Source organism: Schistocerca americana, chromosome 2 (assembly GCF_021461395.2).
Source record: "Schistocerca americana isolate TAMUIC-IGC-003095 chromosome 2, iqSchAmer2.1, whole genome shotgun sequence".
Taxonomy (NCBI): Eukaryota; Metazoa; Arthropoda; class Insecta; order Orthoptera; family Acrididae; genus Schistocerca; species Schistocerca americana.
Genome location: NC_060120.1, coordinates 713,833,761 through 713,857,592, shown reverse-complemented (window position 1 = coordinate 713,857,592; position 23,832 = coordinate 713,833,761). Strand labels below are relative to the sequence as shown.

The 23,832-nt window shown below is 41.8% G+C and overlaps 1 protein-coding gene across 10 annotated transcripts in view; it reads left to right on the top strand.

Moving 5' to 3' along the window:
- LOC124593758 (GMP synthase [glutamine-hydrolyzing]) overlaps window positions 1-23,832 on the top strand; it is a 179,963-nt gene that overhangs the window by 110,544 nt on the left and 45,587 nt on the right. For all 10 annotated transcript variants that reach the window (XM_047132103.1, XM_047132102.1, XM_047132104.1 and 7 more), the window contains 2 exons: window positions 6,316-6,531; window positions 22,967-23,146. In XM_047132103.1, coding sequence (XP_046988059.1) covers window positions 6,316-6,531; window positions 22,967-23,146 — 396 coding nt within the window. The remainder of the gene's footprint in view (window positions 1-6,315; window positions 6,532-22,966; window positions 23,147-23,832) is intronic.

Below are 23,832 nucleotides of genomic sequence, written 5' to 3'. Positions count from 1 at the left end.
AGGCTGTTACGTGGTGTGGCTACAGTCACTGGCCTACTCTTTGGGCTGCCGTTCTCAGAGGGACAATAGGGGCTTGCCTCTGTGGAGCTCTCTGAGCCTTACCCTTTGCCTGCCCTCAGGGCCCAAGCAGCTCATTGCTTGCTTCCTGATTAAGAAGGAAAAGATACGAGCACGAAGTTAATTGGAGTGTTAACTGAAAAACAGAAATAGATTTGATCAACCACTGTAATGCGAATAAATATTTCTAATAGTTAATCTCATATCTGCGTCTATATGATCTCCTGCTTTCTGATCTCATTATGCAACTGAAGAATTACGAAGGGTGAATAATTGTGAAAAGAGACGGACCAAATGGCTTGCTGCTTTTCATCTCCGCTTACAATTATATGTCTCAAAGAAATCAGCATGCTGTAGACAGTGATTACTGAAATTTTCTAACTTTACAGTACAGCTACCAGTTAATTTTTTCTCCCAAATTCAAGCAAGTTTCTTAAGAATTTGTTAACAAATATTTATTCAGGGACACACAGACATGCATAAGTGAACATGTATGCGAGACGTAACGTCTGTGTCACCACTGCCGCACCCCTTAAAGGAAATATGCTTGCTTCCTCCCTAGACATCAGTAGAAGAATAGCAAGTGGGAATTGCATCCCAGCTGCAGTGGCTCATTAGGAGCATTCAGTTAGAGACAGAGTTGTCGCTGTGATTGAAGAAGGCATGTTGTCAATTAGAGATGTGGGCAGCAAGTATGGCATGTCAGTTGCTGCTACAAAGAGATGGTGGAGGAATGCTGTTGAAAGGGACACTACCAACAGAGTTCCTAGCTCAGGCAGGACAGCACACAGCTTGCAACTAAGACCCAACAGCTTCCATTCCTAAACGCAAAGCTGTTACCAACTTGCTCAGCCCCAGTGACACAGTACACTGACGAATGAGGAAAGTGGGATAGATATCCTCGAAAACAGGAACTCAGAGGGGAAAATGTTTTATACCAGAGCTCCATATGAATGTGGCATGGGAAAACAATTTTCACTGATGAGTAATGTTTTCCACAAGCAATGACTGTCAAGGAATGGATTACCGACCACGAGGTACAAATTATGGTGAAGGATATGTGTATTGTGTATTGAACCGGGGATCTAGAAATGATAGAGAGCCCTCTGTGGTTCACAACCCCACAACAGGCCACAGCAGTCCACCCACACCACCACTGCCTCACACCGAACCCAGGGTTATTGTATGGTTCGGCCCCCATTAACTTGTGTTGTAAAGTAAGCAATCCTTACTGCATGGGGCTTAGGTGAATGCAGAGTGAGCATTGAATATCTCATTTCCTGAATTGATGACTCGCTTCATCTATCTGGCATCATGCTCTGGCCTGTTTTGCTACTGTTGCCAGATGATCCTACTGTTGCCAGATGATCCTACTGTTGCCAGATGATCCTACTGTTGCCAGATGATCCTACTGTTGCCAGATGATCCTACTGTTGCCAGATGATCCTACTGTTGCCAGATGATCCTACTGTTGCCAGATGGCCCAGTTTTTCTGCCATTTTGTCTACAGTGGCCCAGTTTTTCTGTTGTTGAGTGTACATAACATTTGATCTGTGTTCTGACCATGCACACTGCATGGCTTGAAGATCCGGTCCATTCAGACCTAACATATGTTATTGTCAGTGTCTAAATTGATTCTCTGGCACCATGATCTTTGTGGGGAGCAAGATAGCTTCTGTGGGAATCTTTATTGGTGATGTATACTGCTACACCTCAATGGGCTGGGGGAAAGGAATGACTGTGAAGCCACCTGGTAGTATTTTGAACAGATCAATTTTAGTAATGCTAACGCCCATTTGAAGAATACATGGAGGGAATCTGCAGACTCTGGATGGTTTCAGATAGATCACGTAATGATAAAAACAGGTTTCTAAATCAAATTTTAAACTGCAAAGCATTACCAGGGGACTCTGTGGACGGTGACCATAATTCATTGGTTTGAACTAATTGAAATTGAAGAAAGATAGGAAATTAAGGTGGTGGTACTTTGATAAATTGAGAATCAAAAGTTGAGAATTTGAGGGAGCTTTAGGTAACATTTGACTGAAGTGGGGGAAAGGAATACAATAGCTATGGAAATGAAGTAATGGAGGCAGTGAAGGACCAAATGGGCAACAATACAATGCCAGTATGAATACTTGAATAACATACAAGATATTGAAACTTAACTGATTAAAGAAGAAAATATAACAATCCAGCTAACGAAGGAGGCAAAAGGGAATACAAATGTTTAAAAAAAATGAGACTGACATAATGTGCAGAGTGGCAAAGCAAAAATGGTCAGACAAGAAATGCAAAACTCTAAAAGTTAGCATGAGTGTGATAAAGATAGATGCTACCTGCAGGAAAATGAAGAAATCTTTGGATAAAAGAGAAGCAGTTGAGTATATATCAAGAGCTCAGTTTTCATGTCGGAACTAAGTACAGAAGGGTAGCTGAAAGGCGGAAACAATATATACAAGTGTTTTATTTATGTATTTGTTCATTCATTCATACAGTGATTGCCTAACAATGGTATGGAATTTGTCACCTTAATAAAATGAAAATAAATAGCTCAAAAATTACATATACACTAATATGTAAGTATAACAATGTCAGGAGAAGGGTAATTGTTACTCACCCTATAGCAGAGATGCTGAGTCACAGATAGGCACAACAAAAAGACTGTCAGAAAGTGAGCTTTCAGCCAACAAGTCCTTCAACGAAAACACACACACACACACACACACACACACACACACACACACACACACACACACACAATGTGGGTTGCGCACAAATGCATGTGTGTATTTGTTTTCTGACCGAAAGCTCACTTTCTGAGAGTCTTTTGCCGTGCCTATCTGTGACCCAGCATCTCTGCTAGATGGTGAGTAGCAGCTATCTTTTTCATAATATGGACTTTCCGTTGTTTGAATATATAAGTGTGCTTTAAGAGGACAGAATAGAAAGATCTAAGATAGAGTGCTATGTAAAGGAATAAATTGGAAGACAGTGTTATGGTAAAAGAAGACAAAATTGATTATGTGGGAGAAGCAATTCTATACGCTGAAAGGAAGACTTATGTCGAAACAAGGCTTGTGGAATAGGTGACATTCTCTCAAAATTACTTGAATCCGTGGGAGAACTAACAATGACAAAACTACTCCATTTAGTATGCAAAATACGAGACTGACGAAGTACCCTGAAATGTCATGAAAAATGTTATCCCAATTCCAAGTAAAGTTATTACTAAAAATTGTGAATATTACAGACCCAGCAGTTCGAGAAATCCTGACTGCAAGATACTGGCATGGATTATTTACAGAAGAATGGGAAGACTGGTGGAAGCTGATCTCTGGGAAGATCAGTTTGAATTTCAGAGAAATGTAGGAATATATGTGGCAACACTGATTCTGTGACTTATCTTAGAAGACAGGCAAATGTAGATTTAGAGAAAGCTCTTGACTGTTTTGCAATACACTTTTTAAAATCCTGTAGGTCATAGGGTTAGATACAGAGTGAGAAAGGTAATCCACAACTTTTACAGAAACCAGAATGTGGTGATAAGAACCAAAAGATGTGTGAAAGGGAAGCAGTAGTCGAGATGGGAGTGAGACTTGGTTTCAACTTATCTCTGGTGTTATTCAGTCTTTACAGTGATCAAGTGAGACTGTGTTTTAACTTATCACTGGTGTTATTCAGTCTGTACAATGATCAAACAGTAAATAAAAAAAACCAATTAATGTTTAGGGATAAAAAAATATAAACTTTGACAGATTGAGAATGCCATTGGCAAACCTCAGAGATGTAGGTCTTGGAAGATTAGTTGAACAGATTGGATAGTGCCTTTGAAAGAGGTTATAATATGGATATCAATGAAAGCGATACAAGAGTATTGGAATGTGGTTGAATTAAATCAAACAAAGCTAACAGGGTTTTATGAGGAAATGAGACACTAAAGGTAGTAGTATGTGTGTTTTGCTATTTATGAATGAAAACAACTGACAGTGTCCAAAGTACAACAGATTCAAAAAGCTGAGTAATAACAAGAAAAGTATTGCTGAAAAAGAGAGGATTTCTTTTCTTATTGTATTTTTCTGGGGTGTAATCTTTTATGGAACTGGAACATGGTTGATAAACTGTTTGGACAGGAAGAGAATAGAAACTTTTGAGTCTTGGTGCTGCAGAAGCCTGCTGAAGATTACATAGCTACATTGAATAACTAACAAAGATTTACTGAATCAAGCATGGGAGAAAATAAATTTATTACACAAATTGAGTATTATAAGGGGCGTTCAAAAAGAAATGAGCCAGAGGCATAATTACAGAAACCAGTACTTGTATGTTAGAAGTACTGACCCTGGCCGTTGAGACCCTTGTCCCCCCGTGACGCAAGGCGGTGAATGACTGTCTCATAAAATTCTGGGGGCTGCAATGTTAACAAGTTCCACACTTACAGCTGGATGTCGTTGTCCGAGGAAGTGCAGGAAAGGTTATGCTAACATTCTTCTTTGACAGGATGGCCCCCTTCCAATTCACTTCCTGCAGCATGGGACAACAGTGAATGCTCAGCGTTACTCGCAAACCTTGACCACCCTTCACCAAGCGATCAAATCAAAACGACCAGACAATCTCACCTGTGGGGTCATTCTGCTCCACGACAATGCAAAGCCTCATACGGCCAACACAGTAGCAGCACTCCTGCTGAAATTCAATGGGAGGTTCTCAGCCACCCTCTATACAGTCTGGACCTCTCTCCCTGTGATTAGACCATTTTTGCTCCCCTTAAAAGGCTCTGAGGGGCAAACGATTCACCTCCGATGACGATGTCCAGATGTACGTGCGGAACTGGTTAACATCGTAGCCCCAGGAATTTTATGAGACAGCTGTTTACCGCCTTGTGTCACATTGGGACAAGTGTCTCAACAGCCAGGGTCAATACTCCTAACATACAGGCACTGGTTTCTGTAATTGTGCCTCCGGCTCGTTTTATTCTGAACGCCCCTTATATATGAAAGGATCAGCTGTTAGGACATATTCTGAAGTGTCAAGGAATTAACAACTAGGCGATGGAGAAAAATGTAGGAGGGAGGGACAACGACAGCAAGGTTCTACTACAGTAAGTAGGTTCAAAGAGATGTAAGAACAGTTACACAAAGATGGAGAGGTTCAGGCATAATTTCAGGTTCGGAATTCTCGCCATCCAGCATGAGTGAAAGGTCTGCAGAAAACGGGGTTATTTTGTAACGGGTTGCAGAATGACTTTATTTTTCTATTGTCCTCTTTCGTGATTTTCCAGTTTGCCAGAAACAGGAAACCTTTGAAAACATGTTAAGTTAGGTACTGCAGCAAGGGCAGTTGTCAAGTCAGTGTCAAACTTTCCCTTATGGCTTTTCCATACCTCTTTCAATTTCTAAAAATATCGTTTGTTGCTGACATTTCATTCTTAATTTTTATCTCAGCTTGTTGGTTCCCACCTTGATTTGGGAGTCGCTGGTAACTTTCAAAATTAGTCCCTTAGTAGTATCACTTTCTCCAGCCAGACTCAGATGTATGACTACATCATTGGTGAGCATTTATCCGTAGTGACACATGTACAGAAAGTTCTGTTTCCTACCTTGGCCCCGTGGATACAGCTTCTATTAACTGAAAGGAGCACTCTTCTGGTCTGTGATGTGAGGCACTGGCAAATTGAAGATTTTCAAAGATTTCTGCTGGCACACTCTGCCTTCCCTCCTGCTTCCCTTCCAAGCTTTGTCATTTAAAGTCTCTATGCTCTTTTTTAATGATGAATTACTATTTATGCGTGTTATAGCTATAAACAAAATTTATCCTCACAACCCCCGAAAGAGGAACAGAAAATATCTAGAGATTTTTGTTGTTGCCTGCTTGTCACAGAGAGATAAACGGTGGTATAGGTTAGATAAATGTAAATAAGTCCCACTTACCTTGAAATGGACAGTGAGAGGTAACAGGAGACAGGTAATGCAGTGTAACCATGGTAAGTTAAAATGTAATTATGTGTAATAATGGTAAGTTAAACTTACACAATGGCCCACCCTGCCCTCTGCCCCCGAAACAAAAACACACACACACACACACACACACACACACACACACACACACAACAGTAATCAAGATGTGAGAGTTTTGAAAGGTATACACAGTAGGTATTAAACATTTGTTATTACATGTAGTTGTTAATTAAATTATATCTAGAATTTGTAGTAAAGCTAATTTATTCTGTATTTTTATTCATACTGTTTTATGCTGTAGGTTGCGAATGATGTTATCTCTGAACTAAACTTAAAACCAGAGGAGGTTTTCCTGGGTCAAGGCACGCTTAGACCAGATCTGATTGAATCTGCCTCACATTTAGTCAGCTCAAAAGCTGATACAATAAAAACACATCACAACGACAGTGAGCTTATACGACAGTTAAGGGAAGAAGGAAGAGTTGTTGAGCCACTGAGAGATTTTCATAAAGATGAGGTACTGTATCTATTTTATAAGAACAAAACCATTACTACACCTCCCCTCCCTTCTCTCTCTCTCTCTCTCTCTCTCTCTCTCTCTCTCTCTCTCTCTCTCTCTCTCTCTCTCTGTGTGTGTGTGTGTGTGTGTGTGTGTGTGTGTGTGTGTGTGTCACATGCAAGACAAGACATTGCATTGAAAAGTGTTCGTGTGAAGAAAATTGAGTAATTTATGGGGCACTTAAGCTTCATAATTGCTCAAGGATGTCGCCACCCTAAAAATCTTGAAAAACTTGTTCTGTTTGACTTTTAATTATTGACCTCTTTTGTTTCATCTTAATCCACACATTAATGTGTTCCTGAAGGCATCCACTTGAAGTGTCATGACTTTACACGAATTGCACAGGTAACAAATAAATCTGTATAGTTTCTTGCCAGATTTCAACATAAAATTAATTTTAATGAATGACATTCACAGAAATTGTAATATTTTAGAACTAAATATAATGTAGCCATAGAGTGCCAGTGCCTGTTTTTCCCAATGTATGAGGTGTGGCTGTAAAATAACAGAACTGTTGCTGCAAAACTTTATGCTTTTCAAAAACATACATATTTAGTTACTTTCACCCTTGTCCTCTATCTGTACAATGCTCCATGAGAATTTTCCATAGATGGAAACAATGCTGGAGTCTTTTTCTGTGAGCTCCTTGATGATACATGCTGCTTTTCCTTTCACCGCTTCAGCAGACTGAAATCTTGTTCCTTTTAATGCAGATTTGACCTTGGGGAATAGATAAGTCACGTGGCGTTAGGTCAGGCAAACAAGGTGGGTGGTGTAACACTGGGATGCTGCACTTTGCTAGAAACCTCTTAACAGACAATGCGATATGAGCCAGTGCGTTGTCTTGACTACCCACAATTCGGATTGTTTTTGTCTTATTTTCCCACAGAATTGAACAAGAACCTCAAGGTAGTAATGTTGGATAATAGTTCGACTTTCAGAAACCCAGGGAATAAACACAGCTTAAAAAAAAAAAAAAAAAATCATTGCTTTGAATCTTCATTTGTTCATTTGAGCTTTCTTCACTCTCAGTGAAGTTGGGCCCTTCCAATGAATGGGTTTGTGATTAGTTGAATCATAAGTGAAAAACCAAGATTTGTCACAATTTTTCACTGTTTCCAAGACATTAGGACCATTTTGAGTGGTATTCAAAGCGTCAGTACAAACATTTTTACAAGTTTCTTTTTTGATATATAGGTCATGAGAATTTTTGGCACCAGTTAACACATTATTTTCTCGTACGAAATTAGATATGTAAAATTTGCCTTATACATTGTTTGTCAATTCTTACAGTTTTAGCAATCTTCCAAATACGCAACTGATGATCAGATCAAATCAGGCTACCTACTTTTTCGATATTTTAATCCGTTTATGATGTTGAAGGGTGTCGCAGGCATGAGCCATCTTCAATGTGTTCCTGACTATCTGGGAAACACTTGAATCACTCAAAAACTCACATACATGATAAAGTGTTTTCATAATACACTTTATAGTAAAAGATCAAGTTTTAGTTGCAGTTTTTCCAAGTTTCAGATGAAACTCCATGATAATTTGTTGCTCTGTTATTACACTTACCATTTTTCTGACAAAACAAAATAACAGCTCTGACACAAATGAAGGCCGTGGCTGCACTGATTTGTGTAGACACCAGAGGTGCTGCATTTGAACAAGAAGGCTTCACACTTCACAGCTATTCTTTGCATGTAAACATACGCTGTGACATCATCAGTTCATTTATTTTATAGCCACACCTTGAAAGCTATATTTACTTACTATTTCGATTGTACATTTAACATTTTCCTCCTTCCCCATGATAATTCACTGGATAGTGCTAAATGAAAGCTCATTCATAGTAAGGAGCCTTCCCTTGCACATGTCCTATATTAATATGTCATTGAACACATCTGAGGTGACAGCATATTCTCAGATGTACTTGGGTGTCAAACATATACCTGTTCATAAACAATTCTGTTATCGATTCTTGAGTTTCTCCCGGCGTATTTGATAATCAAAATATCCACGGGTATGCTGCCGGTCTATAGTGTCCAACGGGCACAATATTTCGGCGATCAAACATGTCGCCATCATCAGGTGAACTGACGGACTGAGCTCCTGTGAACGTGCCGGCACGGAGATCCGTACGCTATGGCTGCTCAGAGGGAACTGGGTTCGGTCGCGGCGGCGGCCGATTTAAATACCCTCCGCCAGCGGCGCGCTCCCTCCGCCGTCCGCACCCAGCGCCACGGTCGCGCGGTGGAACAGATTGCGACGGCGTCTGAGATGACGTCGGTGTGATGGCTCTGTCCGCCGTGATCGTCACAACTATACGTCTGCTCGATTTACTCTTGATTAACCCGATCGCTGGTTCCCAAGCCTTGCTAAGATTATAGCCACAGTCACGGTTTATGAGGTCGTCATTGGTGCGAATTTCGATGGCCTCTCTAACAACGCTGTCCCAGTATCTCGACGTCTGTACCAGAATCCTCGTGCGGTCATACTCCATGGCGTGATTTTCCGACAAACAATGTTCAGCGACCGCCGACTTGCTCGGATACATCAGTCGAGTGTGCCTCTGGTGTTCACGGCATCGATCCTCGACGGTACGCATCGTCTGACCAATATACGACTTGCCACATTGACACGGAATCTGGTACACGCCGGCCTTCCTCAAACCGAGGTCATCTTTGGCGCTCCCCACCAGTGCACGAGTTTTATTTGGAGGACAAAACACAGTTCCGACCCGGTGTTTCTTCAGAATGCGGGCGATTTTCCCCGAGAGTGCGCCTGTGTATGGAATAAATGCAGTGCCTACCTCCTCCCTCGTGACTTCATCCATCTCAACAGGTTGTGCTGCAGTGGTTGGGCGGAGAGCACGTTGAATCTGCCACTCTGAGTACTCATTTTTTCGAAATACAGTTCTCAGATGTTCCAATTCTTGGGGTAGACTCTCTGCGTCAGAGATAGTGCGCGCCCTATGTACTAGAGTTTTAAGTACCCCATTCCTCTGTGAAGGGTGGTGGCAGCTGTCTGCATGCAAATACAGATCAGTGTGCGTAGCCTTCCGATACACCCCATGACCTAGGGTGCCGTCAGCCCTTCTCTTGACCAAGACGTCAAGGAAAGGTAATTTACCCTCCGTTTCAGTCTCCATAGTGAATTTGATGTTGGGGTGTATGGAGTTTAGATGTGTAAGGAAGTCAAGGAGATTATCCATACCATGTGGCCAGATGACGAACGTGTCGTCCACGTAACGGAAAAAGCAAGTAGGTTTCCATACGGATGACGACAGGGCTTCCTCCTCGAAGTTCTCCATGTACAAATTCGCTACCACCGGTGAGAGTGGACTACCCATGGCGACTCCCTCCGTTTGTTCGTAGTATTCTCCATTAAAAAGAAAATACGTGGAAGTCAAGACATGCCTAAAAAGTTCAGTGGTCTTCTCGTCAAACTTCTGACTAATCAATTCTAGTGACTCTCGCAGGGGTACCCTCGTAAACAAGGAAACGACGTCAAAACTCACCATGATATCTGACTCATCCAACCTGAAGCTATCAAGGCGTTTAACAAAATCCACGGAATTACGGATGTGATGAGGGCATTTACCCACATAAGGACTTAATATTCCCGTCAGGTATTTGGCCAACAAATATGTAGATGCCCTGATGTTACTGACAATGGGACGTAATGGTACCCCCTCTTTGTGAACCTTCGGGAGTCCATATAGTCTAGGCGGTACCGGACCTTGGGGTAACAATTTCTTAGCGTCACCCTCCGGTAAATCTGCGTCCTTGAGAAGCGCCCTCGTCTTGTTCTCCACCTTCTTTGTAGGGTCAACGCTGATCTTCCGGTAGGAATCGTCATTTAGCAGGCTCTGCATCTTATCAGTATAGTCCTTATGGGAGACAACAACTGTAGCATTGCCTTTGTCAGCCGGTAAGACAACAATTTCAGAGCGCTCCCTCAGATCACGAATGGCCGCCCTCTCTTTACTGCTGATATTTGACTTCATCGGCTTGGATTTCGTCAACGCACGACAAGTTTCACGATGTATTTCCTCGGCTGATTCTGGCGGAAGTCGAGCTGCAACCTGTTCAACAGCACTAACAATTTCTGCGACCGGAGTGAACTTGGGGGTGGGAGCGAAGTTGAGACCTTCCTGCAAAACTGAGACCGCATCATCACTCAACACCATGCCACTCAAATTCATGACAGTCTTGCACGGAACCTGCAGGGATGGTTTGTCAAGGAGACGTGAGAACTTAGCTGTTTGACGTCCTGTAGCCTTCTTATGGGCGGAATCAGCTGACACCCAGGTGACACCATCAATCCAATCCCAGGAACCAGAAGTGAACTTACTAGCCAGTTGCAAATGTAGTTTGAGTAATTCCTGTGAGATAAACTCATGGCTCCGGCGGGTGAATTGCACTCTCTCACGTACCAATGCGAGGCTGGCTCGTTTCTTGATTCTCTTAGCTGCTGCAGAATCGATGTGATGCGTAACCTTAGCAAAATTTGGAACAACATTCTCGGAACGACATCTCTTTAGAAAGGCAAGAGTACTTAGCAAACGACATCTACGGTGGCGCAACTTTTCAAATTTCTTCATGCTGCGATACATCTCCTCCCCGTAAAGGTGTACGGTGTGATTCTTGAGTTTCTCCCGGCGTATTTGATAATCAAAATATCCACGGGTATGCTGCCGGTCTATAGTGTCCAACGGGCACAATATTTCGGCGATCAAACATGTCGCCATCATCAGGTGAACTGACGGACTGAGCTCCTGTGAACGTGCCGGCACGGAGATCCGTACGCTATGGCTGCTCAGAGAGAACTGGGTTCGGTCGCGGCGGCGGCCGATTTAAATACCCTCTGCCCGCGGCGCGCTCCCTCCGCCGTCCGCACCCAGTGCCACGGTCGCGCGGTGGAACAGATTGCGACGGCATCTGAGATGACGTCGGTGTGATGGCTCTGTCCGCCGTGATCGTCACAACTATACGTCTGCTCGATTTACTCTTGATTAACCCGATCGCTGGTTCCCAAGCCTTGCTAAGATTATAGCCACAGTCACGGTTTATGAGGTCGTCATTGGTGCGAATTTCGATGGCCTCTCTAACAACGCTGTCCCAGTATCTCGACGTCTGTACCAGAATCCTCGTGCGGTCATACTCCATGGCGTGATTTTCCGACAAACAATGTTCAGCGACCACTGACTTGCTCGGATACATCAGTCGAGTGTGCCTCTGGTGTTCACGGCATCGATCCTCGACGGTACGCATCGTCTGACCAATATACGACTTGCCACATTGACACAGAATCTGGTACACGCCGGCCTTCCTCAAACCGAGGTCATCTTTGGCGCTCCCCACCAGTGCACGAGTTTTATTTGGAGGACAAAACACAGTTCCGACCCGGTGTTTCTTCAGAATGCGGGCGATTTTCCCCGAGAGTGCGCCTGTGTATGGAATAAATGAAGTGCCTACCTCCTCCCTCGTGACTTCATCCATCTCAACAGGTTGTGCTGCAGTGGTTGGGCGGAGAGTCTACCCCAGGAATTGGAACATCTGAGAACTGTATTTCGAAAAAATGGGTACTCAGAGTGGCAGATTCAACGTGCTCTCCGCCCAACCACTGCAGCACAACCTGTTGAGATGGATGAAGTCACGAGGGAGGAGGTAGGCACTGCATTTATTCCATACACAGGCGCACTCTCGGGGAAAATCGCCCGCATTCTGAAGAAACACCGGGTCGGAACTGTGTTTTGTCCTCCAAATAAAACTCGTGCACTGGTGGGGAGCGCCAAAGATGACCTCGGTTTGAGGAAGGCCGGCGTGTACCAGATTCCGTGTCAATGTGGCAAGTCGTATATTGGTCAGACGATGCGTACCGTCGAGGATCGATGCCGTGAACACCAGAGGCACACTCGACTGATGTATCCGAGCAAGTCGGCGGTCGCTGAACATTGTTTGTCGGAAAATCACGCCATGGAGTATGACCGCACGAGGATTCTGGTACAGACGTCGAGATACTGGGACAGCGTTGTTAGAGAGGCCATCGAAATTCGCACCAATGACGACCTCATAAACCGTGACTGTGGCTATAATCTTAGCAAGGCTTGGGAACCAGCGATCGGGTTAATCAAGAGTAAATCGAGCAGACGTATAGTTGTGACGATCACGGCGGACAGAGCTATCACACCGACGTCATCTCAGACGCCGTCGCAATCTGTTCCACCGCGCGACCGTGGCGCTGGGTGCGGACGGCGGAGGGAGCGCGCCGCTGGCGGAGGGTATTTAAATCGGCCGCCGCCGCGACCGAACCCAGTTCCCTCTGAGCAGCCATAGCGTACGGATCTCCGTGCCGGCACGTTCACAGGAGCTCAGTCCGTCAGTTCACCTGATGATGGCGACATGTTTGATCGCCGAAATATTGTGCCCGTTGGACACTATAGACCGGCAGCATACCCGTGGATATTTTGAATTCTGTTATCAGCAGTAAATCACATAAAGCATTGTGAATTAATGGGAATATTGATTATTTCACTAGAAATCATAACAACAGTGTTTTGCTTTTACCTGTTCCACTAGTGTAATGAAAAATTTCGCAATTGATGAATTTGCATTCTGTTGGACCTTGTAGAAACTTCCAGCGAGAAAATCAGTAAGGAAACTGTAAAATTAATTTTGGAAACATATAAGATATCATTATTGTATTTTGTCACCTATGAATGCAGATTTGTTTGTGATCGAATCTGTGCATGGCAACATGGGAGTACTTGTGTGCCACCACCAGGATTTTTATTCTGACAGCTCGCATTAGTAAGACCAAGAATATTCCCTAATACCCTAAAAACTTTTATTTGCAGCTATCACAGATGCCTTATCATTGCACCCATTACACAAAATGCCGATATAAGTTGTAGAAAAGTAACTACAGGTACTGAAACAAAGACTGATGTTCTGTTCATATGGTTTTGAGGAATCCAAGTTTCATCCAAAAGGGGAGGCCATGACATTTGAATCACAGATTGGCTTCAGCCATTGTACTCTTTTGGTAGTCCATTGGTACGACATAAGTTGCAGGTAATGACTCATACTACTGACGTAATTTTGAGAAAATCACAAGAGAAGTTTTACGCATCTTTGATGTACCAGTAAATTATGACCCTGAGTTTGAGATGGCAGTTGTCATGTGGATTGCTGAGTAGTCTTGCTCATGGGTGTTCTTTTCCCCTCCTCAACAATAGTTGTGTTGTTTCATATACCGGTATGTTACATTTGAAAGGTAATATGATGAAAAGACACATGTATTTGCATGAACTTTTATTGATTTTGCAATGTCATTTGGTTGTTTGCTAAATTTTATAATCACAACTAGTATATGTATAATTATCAACAAATAAATGACCAAACACATGAAGTTTTTCTGGAAATGTAACCCTGTTGTGATTTCCGAAATCTCTTATACCTTAAGTTGGGACAGGTACAGAGAACTTCTTTTGCACCTGGATGTTTTGATCTGCAGACACAAGTTTTAAGGGCGAGGGACAGTCTTGGAAAACCCAATTCAAGACTATAAATAAAGGTGTAAATAACTTGATTCAATCATATAATAATATACAGTATGCCAGAATATGAGAGTAATTTACAACATTACAAGTTTCACAATTATATTTTTCATACAGACACAGAAAACAAAAATTGAAATGACAGCTAGTACATCAGATGAATGCAGTTTGCTGTCATGCAGAAGGAATCTTCAGATTTCTAAGGAAAAACAAAACCCATTGACATTTGGAAAAACTTCTCTTTCTTCCAAAAATTTAGATGCAAACCACACATAATGCAAAATTTTCATAAATATCGCTGCTAAAAATCAGTGATGTATGATCAAAAATACTTCAGTAGCAGCTTCATGAAAGCAATTTCTCATTCGTTGTTAGCCAAATATGTACAAGTTTGAAGGTGCTTGATAAAGTTTTTGATGTGTCTATAGAAATAAAAGTCTCATAATATTTGTTATAATAATAAAAATTAATTAACAGTCAAATAGCATTGGAAATTCAAAGAAAGTTCATGTAAATACACATATCTTTTCATCACATTACCTTTCAGATGTAATATATATGAAATAATATGACTAATGGGGAGGGGTTGGGGTGCAGGAAGCCCATGATCCAGTGGTCCACCGATTATGGATTGCCGCCAGCCCGTGTTCAGGTTTGCAACGTACAGATACATCACTGACACGTAAAACTTCTCTTTCAATTATCTCAGAATCACCTATGTAGTCTGCCTTATTACTTCCACATTGTGTTGTGGTAATGGACTATTAAGAGTGTACAAAGTTGGAAGTAAATGCATGATCCAAATGTGGCCTCACCTTGTAAGGATACTACAGGCCTGTTCTCCTCAGCACCCAATAAGTGCATTGTATGCAAAACCTTCAGTCTTGCTGCTGCAATATCTCTGCATTTGCTTAAAAAATTTTGTCCATCATTACACCTTCAGAATTGAAAATTAAGTGAGTTAAGCAGATGAACAACAAAGATCACTCAGCCAGAATAATTAATTTTTTCCCAGAGATCATTTGGTATTCTTCTAGCCACTGGATTTCTTTCCTCTGCCATAATAATGAAATATTGCAATTCTGCGCACTAACGTTCGGTTAAAATTTTCAAATGGTGTATATTTCTGCTCTCATTTATATACCTTTCTTGGAAGTCAAAATACGTGGTTACATCTGGAGATTCTGCCGATGTTATGGGGCTGTTAATACAGCATACAGTCGATTCCAAAATACCACAAGTATTGCTATCAGTTTATGTATTTGCACAAAAGATATATTATACCTGGTTTCTTCATTGTTGTCCACAGCAGTAAAAGAAAAAAAGCTTCAATATGTAAAAAAAAAAAGAAGCTTCAATATGTTTCATATCCTCCCCCCCATGAACCATGGACCTTGCTGTTGGTGGGGAGGCTTGTGTGCCTCAGCGATACAGATAGCTGTACTGTAGGTGCAACCACAACGGAGGGGTATCTGTTGAGAGGCCAGACAAACGTGTGGTTCCTGAAGAGGGGCAGCAGCCTTTTCAGTAGTTGCAAGGGCAATAGTCTGGATGATTGACTGATCTGGCTTTGTAACATTAACCAAAACGGCCTTGCTGTGCTGGTACTGCGAATGGCTGAAAGCAAGGAGAAACTACGGCCTTAATTTTTCCCGAGGGCATGCAGATTTACTGTATGATTAAATGATGATGGCGTCCTCTTGCGTAAAATATTCCGGAGGTAAAATGGTCCCCCATTCGGATCTCCGGGTGGGGACTACTCAAGAGGATGTCGTTATCAGGAGAAAGAAAACTGGCGTTCTATGGATCGGAGCGTGGAATGTCAGATCGCTTAATCGGGCAGGTAGGTTAGAAAATTTAAAAAGGGAAATGAATAGGTTAAAGTTAGATATAGTAGGAATTAGTGAAGTTCGGTGGCAGGAGGAACAAGACTTCTGGTCAGGTGCCTACAGGGTTGTAAACACAAAATCAAATAGGGGTAATGCAGGAGTAGGTTTAATAATGAATAGGAAAACAGGAATGCAGGTAAGCTACTACAAACACCATAGTGAACGCATTATTGTGGCCACGATAGATACGAAGCCCACACCTACTACAGTAGTACAAGTTTATATGCCAACTAGCTCTGCAGATGACGAAGAAATTGAAGAAATGTATGATGAAATAAAAGAAATTATTCAGATAGTGAAGGGTGACGAAAATTTAATAGTCATGGGTGACTGGAAGTCGGTAGTAGGAAAAGGGAGAGAAGGATAGTGGATATGGATTGGGGCTAAGAAATGATAGAGGAAGCTGCCTGGTAGAATTTTGCACAGAGCACAACTTAATCATAGCTAACACTTGGTTTAAGAATCATGAAAGAAGGTTGTATACATGGAAGAACCCTGGAGATACTAAAAGGTATCAGATAGATTATATAATGGTAAGACAGAGATTTAGGAACCAGGTTTTAAATTGTAAGACATTTCCAGGGGTCGATGTGGACTCTGACCACAATCTATTGGTTATGACCTGTAAATTAAAACTGAAGAAACTGCAAAAAGGTGGGAATTTAAGGAGATGGGACCTGGATAAACTGAAAGAACCAGAGGTTGTACAGAGCATAAGGGAACAATTGACAGGAATGGGGGAAAGAAATACAGTAGAAGAAGAATGGGTAGCTTTGAGAGATGAAGTAGTGAAGGCAGGAGAGGATCAAGTAGGTAAAAAGACAAGGGCTACTAGAAATCCTTGGGTAACAGAAGAAATATTGAATTTAATTGATGAAAGGAGAAAATATAAAAATGCAGTAAATGAAGCAGGCAAAAAGGAATACAAACGTCTCAAAAATGAGATCGACGGGAAGTGCAAAATGGCTAAGCAGGTATGGCTAGAGGACAAATGTAAGGATGTAGAGGTGCACATATCACTAGGGGTAAGATAGATACTGCCAACAGGAAAATTAAAGAGACCTTTGGAGATAAGAGAAACACTTGTATGAACATAAAAAGCTCAGATGGAAACCCAGTTCTAAGCAAAGAAGGGAAAGCAGAAAGGTGGAAGGAGTATATAGAAGGTTTATACAAGGGTGATGCACTTGAGGACAATATTATGGAAATGGAAGAGGATGTAGATGAAGATGAAATGGGAGATACGATACTGCGTGAAGAGTTTGACAGAGCACTGAAAGACCTGAGTCGAAACAAGGCCCCAGGAGTAGACAACATTCCATTGGAACTACTGACGGCTTTGGGAGAGCCAGTCCTGACAAAACTCTACCATCTGGTGAGCAAGATGTATGAAACAGGCGAAATACCCTCAGACTTCAAGAAGAATATAATAATTCCAATCCCAAAGAAAGCAGGTGTTGACAGATGTGAAAATTACCGAACAATCAGTTTAATAAGCCACAGCTGCAAAATACTAACACGAATTCTTTACAGACGAATGGAAAAACTAGTAGAAGCCGACCTCAGGGAAGATCAGTTTGGATTCCATAGAAATACTGGAACACGTGAGGCAATACTGACCTTACGACTTATCTTAGAAGAAAGATTAACGAAAGGCAAACCTACGTTTCTAGCATTTGTAGACTTAGAGAAAGCTTTTGACAATGTTGACTGGAATACTCTCTTTCAAACTCTAAAGGTGGCAAGGGTAAAATACAGGGAGTGAAAGGCTATTTATAATTTGTACAGAAACCAGATGGCAGTTATAAGAGTCGAGGGACATGAAAGGGAAGCAGTTGTTGGGAAGGGAGGAAGACAGGGTTGTAGCCTCTCCCCGATGTTATTCAATCTGTATATTGAGCAAGCAGTAAAGGAAACAAAAGAAAAATTCGGAGTAGGTATTAAAATCCATGGAGAAGAAATAAAAACTTTGAGGTTCGCCGATGACATTGTAATTCTGTCAGAGACAGCAAAGGACTTGGAAGAGCAGTTGAATGGAATTGATAGCGTCTTGAAAGGAGGATATAAGATGAACATCAACAAAAGCAAAACAAGGATAATGGAATGTAGTCGAATTAAGTTGGGTGATGCTGAGGGAATTAGATTAGGAAATGAGACACTGAAAGTAGTAGAGGAGTTTTGCTTGGGGAGCAAAATAACTGATGATGGTTGAAGTAGAGAGGATATAAAATGTAGACTGGCAATGGCAAGGAAAGCTTTTCTGAAGACGAGAAATTTGTTAACATCGAGTATAGATTTAAATGTCAGGAAGTTGTTTCTGAAAGTATTTGTATGGAGGGTAGCCATGTATGGAAGTAGAATGTGGACAATAAATAGTTTAGACGAGAAGAGAATAGAAGCTTTTGAAATGTGGTGCTACAGAAGAATGCTGAAGGTTAGATGGGTAGATCACATAACTAATGAGGAGGTATTGAATAGAATTGGGGAGAAGAGGAGCTTGTGGCACAACTTGACTAGAAGAAGGGATCGGTTGGTAGGATATGTTCTGAGACATCGAGGGATCACCAATTTAGTATTGAAGGGCAGTGGAGGGTAAAAATTGTGGAGGGAGACCAAGAGATGAATACACTAAGCAGATTCAGAAGGATGTAGGCTGCAGTAGGTACTGGGAGATGAAGAAGCTTGCACAGGATAGAGTAGCATGGAGAGCTGCATCAAACCAGTCGCAGGACTGAAGACCACAACAACAACAACATGTTTCATATGACATTTTAGTTCATTTTCAAGTGTCTTTTTCACCCTTTATGCTCGCTACTAAAAACAGGTCAGTGCACCTTTTCATGGAATAGTGAAACCTCATGTGAACACATGATACCACACGGGAGTGCTGAACATACAGTAGTATCAATCCCTTCACTGCTACAGTGTATGTGGCACAAAGCTGTCAAATGGACAAATCACAGTGCTTTGCTTATGAAGACATCACGCAGCGAGCATGACCTTGAGCCGCCTATTTAGATGTTTGCTTCAACAGTTGATTTCAAATGGCTCTGAGCACTATGGGACTTAACATCTGAGGTCATCAGCCCCCTAGAACTCAGAACTACTTAAACCTAACCAACCTAAGGACATCACACACATCCATGCCTGAGGCAGGATTCAAACCTGCGACTGTAGCAGTCGCGCGGTTCCAGACTGGCCAGAACCGCTTGGCCACACGCCTCAACAGTTGTCTTTATCAGATGTCAAGTGCAAATTACATTGCTTGCTGTTTGGAACGCAACCAGACTGTACAGTACACACTGTGCACCACTCTATCAATTGTGTCTTGGTGCCATAAGATGATTAAAAAAAAGAAATTCAAACCCAATAGAAGGGGAATGAAAAGAAAGGGGGGGGGGGGGGGGGGCGACGAAATGCCGAAAGACAAAACCTTTCACTAATAATCTCTTGACGTGCATTTATTTATAGACAGAGAGAGAGAGAGAGAGAGAGAGAGAGAGAGAATTGAAGTTTACAACTGTGGTTTAAATAAACAGGGTGCTGAATTCCATACATTACAAAAGCTAACTGTAGGTAGAAATGTCAACACTGTAGGAAAAGAGATTGCTGCTTACCGTAAAGGAGAAATGTTAAGTTGCACATTGGTACGATTAAAAGACACTTACATAAAGCTTTCGGCCACAGCCTTCATCAGTGAACACACACGCACACACACACGCACACGCACACACACACGCACACACACACACACACACACACACACACACACACACACACACACACACAAGCACGCCTCATGTGCACACAACTGCAAACTCCAGTATCTCAGGTCAGAATGCAGCTATTACGTTTAATGCTAGAAGCAGTCTGGAGGTGCCGGTGAGGGGGAGGGATAGTATTTTCCAGTTGGGGGAGAGATGAATGCTCTCTGGTGGATTGTGCAGGGACTAAAATGCCAACAGGTGCAGCATCAAGAAGTTGTTGGGCAGGCAGGTGGGGGAAAACTGGAGGAAAATAGGAGAGGAGCAAGGAAAGGTGGACGGATGCATTGGCAGAGGGCTGCAAATAAACGTGTTGGGAAATAAGACTGGGGAGGAGATAGTAGGGGGGAGGGGATGGAAGCTGTAGGATGGAGGGTAGGGGCAGCATATTACTATAGGTTGAGGTCGGGATAATTATGGGAGTGGAGATTGTGTTGTAAGTATACCTCCCACCTGTGCAGTTCAAGAAAGCTGGTGGTGGAGGGAAGGATCCAGATGGCTTGGATAGTGAAGCAGCCATTGAAATCAATGTATTGTGTTCAGCTGCATGTCGTGGTCTACTTTGGTCCTGGCCACAGTTTGGTGGTGGCTGTTCATCCTGGTGGGCAGGTGGTTGTTAGTCATACTGACATAAAAAGCTGTGCAATGATAGCAGCATAGCTGTTAAAAGACAGACTCTTTCAGAGGTGGCCCAGCCCTGATGGGGCAGAACTGGAATAGGAAGTGCTGGGTGGGTAACTGTGCAGGTTTTACACCTTGGTCTTCCACAGGGATATGATCCTTGTGGCAAGGGGCTGGGATTGGGACTGGCATAGGAATGTACTGGGGTGTTGTGGAGGTTGGGAGGGTGACAGAGTGCCAGTTTAGGAGTGAGAAGTATCTTAGGTAGGATGTCCTCTATTTCAAGGCATGGTGATAGGCAATCAAAGACCTGGCAAAGGGTGTGGTTCATTTGTTCCAGTCGGGGGTGATGAAGGCGACACCACTTTGTTGCTGGTACTTGGGAGTGAGGGGAAATGGTATGGGAGATCTGTTTGTGGTGTAGGTCTTGGGGACAGTGCCTCCCACCGAAACTTCAAGCTATGGTAACATACTGTCCCCAAGCCCTCCATCCAACAGTTTCCAGCCCCTCTGTTGTATCATCTCCTCCCCATTCTCATCTCCCAGCAGGTTTATTTGCAGCCTTCTGCCAACGCAACCGCCCATCTTTCCCTGCTCCTCTCTGTTTTTGCTCCTTTTTTCCCTACCTCCCTGCCCCACAATCTCCTGATGGTGTGCTTGTTGGCATTCTGTTCCCTGCACAATCTTCCAGACAGTGTTTGTCTTCCTCCCCACGTGTACATAACTATCACTTCCCCTTCCCCTTCCCCGCCCACTCCAGACTGCTGCTTGCATCCCACGTGATAGTTGCATTCTGGCCCGAGCTGTGGGAGGTGGTGGTCGTGTGTGCATGAGGTGTGCTTGCTTGTTTGTGTGAATGGTGTGTGTCTCTTTTTTACTGATGAAGGCTATGGCTGAAAGTTTTATGGAAGTGTCTTTTAATTGTGCCTGTCTGCAACTTGATGTGTTCTCTTCACGATAAGTAGCACTCTGTCTTTTCCTACATTGTTAAAAGTTAATTCTGTCACTGTTTATTGAATTACTCATAGCTCTCATCTTAATTATGTCTTTTAATTCAGTATTTCAGAAATTTGTCATGTGTTTCACATTGCCGATATCTTCGTACATTGTTTTATGCTCACACGTGGGACAGTGTTAAGCAACAGCTGATTTAGTTAATTACTTGAATCGGGTGTGATGCTTGCATTGTTACCATCTTCGTACAGTAATCCTTAGAACCTTTCCAACATTTAACCTCCACATTTGCAAGTTATGTGATGTACGCCCCCTTTTTCGGAGCCCTAGATTTTGTTTCACACGACGTAGTAGACATTTTAATTTCATTCGAGTGATTGATCCTGTTTAATATTCCCTGTTTAATCTTTATTCCTTTTTTCTTTGTTTTCACCCCATGGCTATTCTGTTGGATCCGAATTTCTGTTAACTGTTTTATTGTTTAATAGCACCAGGACTGATTGCCAGGGCAGTGGATATTGTGTACTTGTTCAATTTGTTTGGAATCCAAACAGTGAGTTACAAAATTGCTCTCAACATTCACTGAAAGCAACTAGAGTAGTTGACAAAATGTACTGCAAAAAGAAAATGACAACTGGACATCAAACATTTTAAATCTATTACTTTGACTTTTACAAGAGTTGCAAGAAATTAATTTCAGTTAACAGTTCTGTTAAACACTATACTTGATCATAGAATCCTCTAAAAGAGCTTCAATCATTGGTCAGGGTATGTCAATTAATAAGGAGATTGTAGGCAAATCAAATAATATTTATCATTATATCTAAGCCGTATATGTATATGTTCTTGGCTTAGTGTTGGAACAGCCATTGCCAGTGGTACTTATTGTCAAGAGTGAATGTATTGTTAAAGATCATTTGATCACATTACTTTTCTTTACATCATGTGGTAATCTCAGTTACCATTGAACATCTGATCTTTGAATAGTGGTATGAAAAAGCCTTCAATTTTTTAAATATATAATTTGAGTATTACGTCTGTCATATTATTAGTATAGCCTTTGTGCAAAATAAATTTGTATGCTGCATGTGCGAACAGACAGAGTGAGGCGATCAGAACATTGGAATTGTACAGGAGAGTAGAATTCAAAACCCTGTACACCCATGCCTACAAAAAAAAATTAACCAACCCCCCCCCCCCCCCCCCCCCCCAACCCAGCATGACACAATCAGTGCTCTATAGTAGATTTCTTATTATATAATTTTCCTGTATGACCTAGTGTTCTGTTTTTGATGACCTTGATTTCAATAGGATATTAAATTATTTTCTTTTTATGAATATAGCATGAAAGATGGAAACTATCGCTTTCTCGACATTTCTAGAACAACACTAAGTAGAACTATAAAAGATGATATAGGTTACGTGCTGTTGCAGCTGGTTAATTATAATTACCATTGTTATGAACAAGTACAATCTGCCAAGGAATCGCCTTTTTAAGGCCAGAACAAAGTAATATTTTCATGTAATCTTGTGACATTTTAAATTTTTTTCTAGCTCACAAAAATGTATTTGAATATTATTAGTTGTGTAATGTTTAACAGGTGCGCATTCTTGGAAAAGAACTGGGTCTTCCTGTTGATTTGGTAATGAGACATCCCTTTCCTGGTCCTGGCCTTGCTATTCGCATACTTTGTGCTGAAGAGGCATACATGAAACGAGACTTCTCGGAAACCCAGGTTCTTGTAAAAATAATAGCTGAATATGATCAAATGTTACAAAAGGTGAGCTATCTTAAACTTGTAATACACTATTTAGTTTTATAGAATTTTCTTTTTCTGCTTACCTTTCTTCATACAAGCACTTCCGGTTAGATCTTAGTTTATCATTCCTGATCCATCAGTTATTAAATTTTTGATTATTTGAATTACTTGTTTGTTTGTATTGATACATTAAGTGGGTCTGCATCACTAGTCTGAACTTGCTTACTGGAAAATGTAACATGGACTGTGGAAAATATGTACAAAGGATTCAGATCTACAGGAATATAGGTACTACTTGCATTTATAAAACCAGTTCATTTATGGTTGCATCTCATACCTCAGATATTCAAAAGCACTGTACCAAAATATTATTGTGGCAAGCTACAGACATGTGGTAGTTTTCCAAAATTTTGTGAAATAATATTCCCTGTTTTGAATAGGCATGTGAGCTAAGAAATAAAGAAAAGTATTTACTTAGATCTGTAATGCTTGTCATGTTTATTGATTTGGTGTGCACCTAATGAAATCTTCTGATGCCTCTTACAACTTACTACTAAGAGGTTAGTGTTGAAATTTTCTGACACTAACTACTCTGCAAGATTATCTGGTCTTACACTGAAGTGACAAAGTCATGGCATAGTGATAAGCCCATATATAAATGGCGGTAATACCGATTATGCAAGATATAAAAGCGCAGTGCACTGGCG